The sequence below is a fragment of the Aspergillus fijiensis genome (assembly GCF_003184825.1).
Source record: "Aspergillus fijiensis CBS 313.89 unplaced genomic scaffold BO72scaffold_119, whole genome shotgun sequence".
Classification (NCBI taxonomy): Eukaryota; Fungi; Ascomycota; class Eurotiomycetes; order Eurotiales; family Aspergillaceae; genus Aspergillus; species Aspergillus fijiensis.
This window is the reverse complement of record NW_024469095.1, coordinates 12,601-22,380: the sequence shown is the minus strand read 5'-3', so window position 1 is coordinate 22,380 and position 9,780 is coordinate 12,601. Positions and strand designations below refer to the sequence as shown.

The 9,780-nt window shown below is 38.2% G+C and overlaps 3 protein-coding genes across 3 annotated transcripts; 1 reads left to right on the top strand and 2 right to left on the bottom strand.

Moving 5' to 3' along the window:
• Positions 1-165: 165 nt before the first annotated feature.
• Positions 166-2,231, bottom strand: BO72DRAFT_533056 (Zn(II)2Cys6 transcription factor domain-containing protein). Its single transcript, XM_040950478.1, has 2 exons — positions 2,158-2,231; positions 166-2,101 (listed from the first exon to the last, which is right to left on the bottom strand). Exons 1-2 carry the CDS (start codon positions 2,211-2,213, stop codon positions 220-222), a joined length of 1,938 nt encoding a protein of 645 aa, XP_040795035.1. The 5' UTR covers positions 2,214-2,231; the 3' UTR covers positions 166-219.
• A 237-nt stretch (positions 2,232-2,468) lies between these two features.
• On the top strand, positions 2,469-3,999 carry BO72DRAFT_442902 (acid protease). Its single transcript, XM_040943536.1, has one exon. It carries the CDS (start codon positions 2,544-2,546, stop codon positions 3,771-3,773), a length of 1,230 nt encoding a protein of 409 aa, XP_040795034.1. The 5' UTR covers positions 2,469-2,543; the 3' UTR covers positions 3,774-3,999.
• A 1,719-nt stretch (positions 4,000-5,718) lies between these two features.
• On the bottom strand, positions 5,719-6,451 carry BO72DRAFT_464176 (uncharacterized protein; the record flags this gene model as incomplete). Its single annotated transcript, XM_040946628.1, has 3 exons — positions 5,719-6,063; positions 6,117-6,265; positions 6,442-6,451. The coding sequence occupies 3 exons, from the start codon at positions 6,449-6,451 to the stop codon at positions 5,719-5,721; spliced, it is 504 nt and encodes a 167-aa protein (XP_040795033.1).
• Positions 6,452-9,780: the final 3,329 nt, after the last annotated feature.

The following is a 9,780-nucleotide window of genomic DNA, read 5'->3' as shown; positions in this document are numbered from 1 at the left end:
GATGATCTATATTCCTTCTTTAGGCAGCCTGGCGCCGAATATTATAGTGGTGTAGAAATGATTCAACTTATAAGTGGCATATAAGAAAAAGAGAAAGAAAGAACTAGGTCCACTCTTTTTCCATCATCATTTGCAGATAGAAAGGAAATCGATTGAAGCAGATTTAAAAAGGTCCAATAGTATTAAGAAAGTCAACCGAAAAGAAGCTAGCTACACTAGCTAGGTCATGACATCCTCCTGCTGCTGCTGCTGCTGCTGCTGCTGCTGCTCTCGGTCCTCCTTGCTACCAAATCTTAACAGATCCAAAACCTCCGCGACACCCCCGACCCCCTCGGCGTCCAGAATCCCCTCCCCTACATCTTCCAATCTCAGCAGATTGCTGTCCCTCTTTTCCTGCAGTCCTTCCATGCGTTGCTCATACGCCCGTTTCTTCTCCCGCAACCCCTCGACCACCTTGGCCACCACCCCAGCATCCCACAGCCCCTCCCGCCTGGGCAACCGCGGATTCTTCTGCAACAGCAACAATGCATCATCCACCGTGCGAGGGTCATGACTCTTCAGACAGATGAAATAGAGCCCTGCGATCAGCTGGGTGGAAAGGGTGAAACTGAAGGTGCCACCCGCACCCGCACCTGCTCCCTCTCCACCCCCATGCCCATGGGCTGTCCCTCTATCGGACGGCGGAACAGGACTGCCGGGACTGTTGATATCGTTGTCGCTGCTACTGCTGCTGCTGCTGCTGCTATCGTCCCGCTCCGGCGTAACGGATTCCCTGGCCCGCCCGCCCAGAAGGAGGATGATATTGTCCAGCGCGGCGCGAAGCGTGGCGTCCATTATCGTGTCTGTACATCTTGGGGATGACGGTGATGGCTGCTCGTGATCATCATTATCATCATCATCATCAGAGGTGATCATGTTCTCGCGGATGATGCTGTGGGACAGTTGGGCCTGAATCCGGTACAGGAGGAGGCGTTGGTGTTGCTGCTGGGGTTTTGTCGGGCACTGCATGTGCATGTGCGTGTGCGGGATAGGTCTTGCGGGTGAGGACGGGGGTGCAGGATGCACAGTGAGGGAGGCGATAAACGTCTGGAAGTCTGCGTCCAGCGCGCGACGTTCGTGGAGTATGGACGGCGGGAGGCTGTCGAGGGGGTGGTTCTTATGCGAGACGTGGAGCATGAGGTGGCGGAGAAGCCGGGCTTGGAGGGTTATTAGGGTTCTTTCTTTGGCATTGAGGTCGGTTGGCGAAGGCGCGGTGGGGTCGCTGTCGCTTGGGAGTTCGGGCAATGATGGCCCTGATGGCGCTGATGGCGGTGAGGCCGGTCGGGGTCGCAGACTTTTTTCGGCTTCCCATTCAGCCGGACCCAGCAGCAGCACCAACGGCCGGGTATCGTTGTACATGCTCGCTTGGATATCTAATCTCGCCAGCAGGGCATTCAAATGCGGCAGGAGATCATCCGCGACCGGGTGTCCGTCGCGGCACCCCGGGCGCGCAGCGTCGTCGTCGCGATACCTTCGGAACAGCAGCAGGGTCTGATCGAGATGGCGGATGGCGGCCTCGGCCTCGCCGATTAATGTTTCAAAGGCGTAGAACAGCACCCCGCAGATCAGGGCAACCTCGTAGGAGGCGTGCGGAGAAGAGAGATGGCGGCAGACTTGACGGTGGGACTTGGCGATCAACTCCAGACTCCGCGGGGAGGGTTGTCGCTGTGTTTCCGGCGATTGTGGGCCACGGTCGCAATGATCGCGATAGAGCGCACTCAGCGTCACCAGCGCATGGCGGATGATGGGTTGCGTGTGGCAGCGCTGCAGGACCAGCTGCGTCCACAGGGTTGGGTCGGTTAAGCTGGAGAGACTCTGGGCGGCTTCGCAGCAGTAGAAATGCAGCAGTTCCCGATCGGCTTGACTGCCGGGGACGCGGAAGGGGATGTTGTAGGCTGTGATGATTGGCAATCGCCGCGGGTGGAGGGAGCTCGGTTGCTGGTCACGGTCCGGCGGCGGCTGCTGCTGCTGGTGGAGCACGGCGTATCCCTCGCAGGTGCGGTTGGCACGACGACATCGCTGACACGTCGGCTTGGCTTCGTCACATTTCACACGACGGGCTCTGGATTTACGGTGAGTAAGGTAGGTCGCAACTCAGGGTTAAGAGGGGAGAAGCACTTGCAGGTCAGGCAGCCAGACCGACCTTTGGGGGTGCTTCGACGCGAGGTCTTCATGGTGGTCTAGACGGCAAGTTGATAGTGGGAGGAAGTGAGGCTGAACGGAACCTACAATAAGGAAAACTAAACTAAAATATACGAGGAGCGGGGGGGAAGGTTGGGTTAAAAGACCGGTATTGGTATGGTATTGGTATTGGTATGGTATTATATGGTTTGCCGTGGTTATTTATTCCAGGCGATTTGTCATCTGAACACGGTAACTAAAGTACTTGTTAATATATTTATGTACTATCGTCACCACCGATAGGCAACCACGACTTTTATTTCATTCCATTCCATCATCTTCATTGCTATGTTTCTAGCAGAATAATTAGTTAGTGTGGAGAGATGCACGAACTGATTTCCCAACTCAGTGCCTTCGGGACTGCCAGTCAAGTTACTCTGCCTCTCATTCAGCACCCTTTGAACCATACTACCACGCTGCTGGCCGCGCAGTATGGGACTACCTTCAATGTCGAGGTGACAATCGCCGACCAGACCTTCCAGCTGCTGGTCGACACGGGCAGCAGTGATACTTATGTGGTTCGAAATGACTTTGTCTGCATCAATGAAACGACCAACCAAGAGATCAGCCAGGCTGCCTGTGGTTATGCGCCTCACGCCTACAACGAATCGAGCACGTATCGGCTAATCCCCAACCAGACCTTTGGCGTACAATATGGCAACGGCGTTGCCTGCGGAGTAATGGCCCGCGAGGACATCACCCTAGCAGGCATTACCGTTCCCGGACAAGCGATCGGAATTGCTGATCGCAGCCATCCGATGGGCGATGGGATCAACAGTGGCGTGCTGGGTCTGGCCTACCCATCCCTTACCTCTGCCCATCCGCGCAATCACACCGACAACACCACCTTCTGGTTCGACCGGGAGACCTATCGTCCGGTGTTCAACACCATGTACGAGCAAGGGTTGGTCGCGGAGCCCTACTTCAGCATTGCCCTCGCCCACAGCCCGCACAACCTCACCGCGGCCCCCGCGACGACCTTTGGGGGCTATCTCACCTTAGGCGATTATCCCCCAGTCGCCCACAATGCGACCTTTGCCAATGTCCCCGTGGAGATCCTCAATAACATCCCTCCCAGTTTCACTTCGGGCAAGCGCACCCGCTCCTACTGGGCGTTCACTGTGTCCGCCGTGACCTGGGGCAAACCTGAAGCCGATGATTTCCCGCTCATCACAAACGCCACCGCCTTCCAGGCCTTGACCGATACCGGCAATGACTTCAGTTTTCTGCCCATGGCGGTGGTGGATTCGATCAATGCTTTGTTTGATCCACCCGCTGTCTATTCGGAGGCGCTGGGGTACTATCTCGTCGACTGTGATGCCCAGGCGCCCGTGTTTGGGGTCGAGATTGGGGGACAGACCTTCTATCATGAGGGACGAGACCTGATCTATAGGACCGAAGAAGGGTACTGTGTGTCGAGCTTAGCTGCCTCTGAAGATGTGGCCTACGAGGGGATTGTGTTGAATATCCTCGGAGTGCCGTTCTTGAAAAATGTGGTCTCCGCATATGATTTTGGAAAGAATGAGCTACGCTTCGCGCAGAGATTAGATTAAAAAAGATTGTGGATTCTTGTTCATTTGGGAGTAGATTTGGGAGGGGGGAAGGGGGGGTTGTGTTTGACGCCTCGGGCTTGGGATGGAGGCTGTCTACACGGTCAAGGTAGATATGGCTGGGAGTTTCAGAGGATCTGACAGTGTGTTCTCATACATTGGGAACTGGATTCGATGATAGTGAGCGTTTTTTATGATCAGAATCCAACTATATACACATAAAGCGTTGTCTGAACATTCGGGACTTTCTCATGCAAAATGTCACGGTGACATGGAACCCACCCACAATTTAGAGTGCGTCGAAGGCGAATTAACTACAATTCTCTTGTAGCTTTGGTGGCTATGCTAAAGAAGCTTGTCAAATTCCGCGAAAAGCTTTGTCCTTCATGAGTGTACCTTTTCCGGAGCGTATGCATTGTACTTGAGCAAAGGAAGAGGCAATCGATTCTTAAAATCGTCGCCTGCTGAGTTTTTTTAGTTCTTTCTGATCAACATACAAACCCAGATTTAATAGCTCTGAGTCCTCGACAAAGGAGAAGGGGACGGGATAGAAAAGTGGTCAAGCCCCTCATATATGGAATCGATCCCCCATAATTCACGATCTTGATCGTTTGCTGAGCCTGATTGGACTAGCGCAAAACTGGCGCGAGGCACATTCGAAGTACCTTCTGGCACTGATTCCCAGAATCTGTGATACGGTGCTGTGGGATAAAGTTGGCCAAAGTGTGGCTGCAGAACAGCCGATTACGTAGTTGGTCACCATGCTCCGAATTATGTATTATAAAAGACGTGTTACTTCAGATACTTAGAATTGAACTAATTCTCTGCTATAGTTGATTACTTGTTTATTTGATACATAATCACTGGAGCTCATCAATATTATTGGAGACCTCGTTGAGCAGCTCCTGCGAATTTGCGGTGGCCGCCAGATGCAGACTGAATATCTTTATCCAGAACGCTTTTTCTCATCATCGAACTACTTTAGATAAGATCCGCTATATAGCGGATGACCTTTGTACACTGGTGTACCCGGCCAGCGAATAGCTCACCTGCCTTGAACCCACTGCAAGAGTGCCTGATAATCCATACAAAACAGAACATAGGATAGCAGCAGAAGGTAGGTCTTGTATCCTGATAAGTCGCCCTGCCTAATAATTCTACCTTGTTCGGCAACCGTGTCTAGGTCAAGCCGTCAGAGTATTCTTCATCTCTCAGATACCTTAGATCGAAGTAGCTAATGTAACCAGAGCTTTTAGAAGAGAGCAAAACTTGGAAAGGACCACTAAAATGTTCTATTACGGTGTCCAGTGTTTGAAGCAAAGTCGGGTCAACGCTGAACGGCATATAGGTCTGCGCCTCGCTATCAGGTTCTGAATATGCAAAATCAGCTCCCCACCACGGCGCCGCTTCTTGATTTAAATTGCCTTATTATTGTTTAAAGTGGGTTACGTAGCTTACAAGCCGCCAATAAATTAATATTCGGCCTGTGTAATAACGAAATAATCGGCTCATGCAGGGGTCAGCTCCTCGCCTCCTTGTCGAAACGCTGACTATTTCCAAATGTCACCTCGTCTTGGCTACTAAGATCGCTATCATAAGACCTCTTAGGCATTTTCAAGCGTACTCGAGGGTGCATTTTGGCAACCTTGATATTGCTCCGGAGGGTCTTTTCCTTGTTCCTTCCATCATCTGGATAACAATAGAATAACTAGCTCCTGCAGATGCTCCAAGGTGCTACGACCACAGCTTCAGCAACGCCAAGTTATAGTAATGTATTCTTAATTAAGATGAAAGAGACACATTCACAGCCACACTAAATATAGTCGGAGTACCACTAATTTCGCCAGTCTGCGTAAATCTGCCAGCTCAACCCAACACCAGTGGCGGTCGGACAAGAAGCCCATGGTAGACATTCTAAGATTCCGACCCTGGGAGTGCACCAGATAACTTATTTAGTGGACGGATTCGGCATATCAGAAGTATGTGGCCATTTTCGGAACAGATCAGCCAGATGATCGATCGGGGCAGTCATCAGTCCAATTGCGCTTTCGAAAGGAGGCTTGTCAGGAGCAGAAGGGTGGGCGCGCGACGGCACCAACATCTTGGTCCTGCCGAAGGACTTGGCCAGTTTTTCGCTCTCCTCAGTCGTCAGGGCGTCTTCCAGTTTTGGAAGATCCTGGCTCTCCTCTTCCTCAATGTGCTCCGATAGATCTTGCATCAAAGCTTTGACCGTAGGCTCGAACTCAGGGTCCGAAGGTTTCATGTTCTGAAATTTCTTCAGCTGTTCCTTGACCTATAATGCATTATTAGCTAGTTGCGAGAGGATATGATCAAAGCGTGATTCACTGATTGGTGCTCTTTTCGATCCTTGTCTGCCATATCAAGGCCACCAGGAAGTTTCTTCTCGAATTGGGGGCACACAACCAGCTCCTCGCCGAGCGAGTGGCGTGCCAGTACCCAGGTAAACTGGTTTTGCCATTGGATCTGCGACAGATCTGGGATCACATAATCTCGGATCTTATTAAATTTATTCTTTTTTATTATTGATTATTAAAATCTTTTTATATATATTGATATCTATAATATTAACAGCTTTTGATATTCTTATTTAACAAATTATATATTTAGTGAAGTAAAGAGATTTTTAAAATATTCTAACCAGCTTAATAACTAAAATTCATTTTAATTAATTTATTAAATTAACTAATTATATATTTTTACTATGTAAGCAGCGTGGCTATGTTTTATACTATAATATTAAATAAAATCTGTTTAATATTAACATTTTAAAAACTATTTTTAAGTTTAAAAAATTAGGTTAATTAATTAACATAATAAAATATAATCTATATAACTATTTTAGATCTAAAAATCCAAATATCTGGAAATTACTTATAAATAATTATATTATTTCTAACAAATCTGTTTTTTTTAATACTAAAAAATAAGTTTTACAAGCTTTTATAGTATAAGCTATAAAAAATAATAATTTATCTATTAAAATAAATATTTAATAGAATATTACTAAGACTAGAAAAAGAAATTATATCTTTTGATATATATAATATATAAAGTATAATATAATTCTAATTATAATATAATAAGATTGTTTAGATATACTTTACTACTTAATTTGTTTAATTAATTATTTTAAAAAGTATACTATACTTTCGAAAAGGCTTTTATAAAATCTAGTATAAAACAGCTAACAGTCAGATTAGATTAGATTAATTAGAATTTGTATATCTAACCGCTAGGTTATAATTAGATTAAAAGAAGCTTTTTAGGTAAGATAGAAATAAGTTAAAAAAGAAATATTATTCTTACTATGTATATTACTAAAAAAATAAAAAAAGACCTAGTAATATTAATAAAATTTAGTTCTTTATAAATTAGTTACTATTATAATATAAAATATAGAAAAAAAAATATAATGATAGTTTTATTTCGATTATATGATTTAACTATAATATATTATACTACTGAAATTATATATTTATTTTTAATTAGACTATTGAAAATAATTTTATAATTTTATAATCTTTAATCTATTTTTTATTTTTTTAATTCTAGTTTAAATAGTTTCTTAATTTTTGCTTTTTATTTAAAAGAGCTAAATTGTATATTATAAATTAAATTCTTCAATAAAATCTGTAATTTTTATACTTATCAGAAACTATTTAATTAAAATGTAAGGGCTGAGCCAGCCCTTCCAACCTTCGCGGTATCCGCGAAGGGAAATCTATATATATCAGGCCTTAGGGATTAGTTATATAATAACTAAGCAAGCAGACCGCGATCTTTTATCTAAAAATAATATTTTGCAAATTAAAAAAATTAGTAATATTATCTTAAAATAATATATTAGTACTTTTAGACTTATAAAAATTATTTATTTATTATATTATTTTATTTTTTTAGTTTTTATAATCTTATTATTTAATATCCTATAAAATAACCCGGTAAATAATAACTAAATATAATATATAAAGCTAAATTAGAGATAATTACTTTAATCTAATTATAAAAAACTATATATTAACTATAGAAAACAAATTATTTATACTAGAAAAAAAAATATAAATTTTAATCTAAGATTTTTATAAATATTTATATTTACTTAAATAGATTACTAAATTATAGAAACAGCTAGAAATTAGTATTATAAAAAAATATTTATATAAAGATTTAAAAAATTCTTATTCTAGTACCATAGAGATTAAAAAAACCAGTATATATATTAATCTATCTATAGATAAAAAATAATATAGTATTTATAATTATATTATCTATTATATATTTATTACCAGACAAAAATTAACTACAGAAATTAATAATTAAAATAAAAATCAGAAAATATATATTATAATAATCTATCTAGATTATATCTTAAATAATTTATAAAAAAATAAAACAGCCGGATTTTATTATAAAAAAAATAAATTAGTTTTTATAAGTTTTTTAAAATATAGCTAGAAGATCCTATAAATAAATAATAAAAAATCTAATTAAAAATATTTAAAACTAAGTTTTGTAAAAAAAAAAATAGAATTTATCTATTTCTAATAATAAAAAAAAATAAAAATTAAATTAAATTATAAAATATAAAATATTAATATTATATAATTATATTTATTTTTTATATCTTTTTTTTTTATAGTTTAAAAAAAGATCTATAAATAATAGATTTTTTTTATAACAGAATAAGATCTTATTATACTATTTATAAAACTATATTTAGTATTAAACTAGTAATATAAATAAATAAAAAATATAATATTTTATAAATAGACTTTAAAAAAAGTTGCAGGCCTATTATTCTTGTAAATAAGATTTAAAAACTAAAAATCTAAATTAATAGTTTTATAAAAAAAATTTAGAAGTTTAAATAATCTTTTTTAATACTATAAGCGCCTGTAGAGGTTTCTAAATTAAAAGTTTATTATAATTATAAAAAAGTAGATTATTAGATAAAAAATTACTAGTTGATTAAACTACTCGCAAGATAATTAATAAATAGAATTATAATATCTGTTTAAATTAAGTTAGAATTATAATCTATTCTAGTTTAAAACTAAAAAAATAACCGATTTTTTATAAAGAAAAAGAATATCTTATAGAAATTAAGATTATTATAAACAGCAGTATAGAAATAAATCTAATATTTATAATATTTATTAAATAAATAAAATAGCTAACTGTTTTAATAAAAATACTTATAGAAAAAATTAAATAAAAAAAATATAATTCAAAAAAACTATAATATTTACAGTATATCTAAAAAATATCTAGAAATACTATAAAAATTAAAAAAATCTTATAATTATAATACTAAAAATAAATAAAATAATTCTAAAAATATTTTAAATAAAATAATAAAAGCTTATTATAAAATTTAATAAATATTAGTTTTAGTTCTATAAATATTATATACTAAGAATACTATAGATTAAAATAAAAAAAATTATTATAAAAAATCTTACAAAAATAAATTTGTACTTAATAATAATATAAAAAATATATAAAATAGTTATTAACTAAAAAATATTAATATAATACTGTAAATATAAAATAGTATTTATAGAAAAAAAAAACTATAAACTTATTTATATAAAAATTAAAAATTAATCTAAAAATTAATTTCTATAAGAATTTTCGGCTAAAACCGAAGTAAGTATATAAAATATTATCTGTAAAAAAAAAAATTTTATAAAACTATTTATAAAAAATACTTATAAAAAAATAAATCTAGTATTTTAAATTATTAATAAATATACCGGTTCTATTTATAGATAAGAAAAATAAAAGTTTATAAATATATATAAATTATTATAAATTAAATAAATAAATAATAAAAAATATTTATTTATTATTATAAATTAATAAATATATAAACTAGTTTATAAAAATCTTCTAATTTATATAGTTAAACCTATACAAAATCTATTATAAAATTAGAATTATAAGAAAATATAAATAAAAAATAGTATTTTAAATAAAGTATAAACTA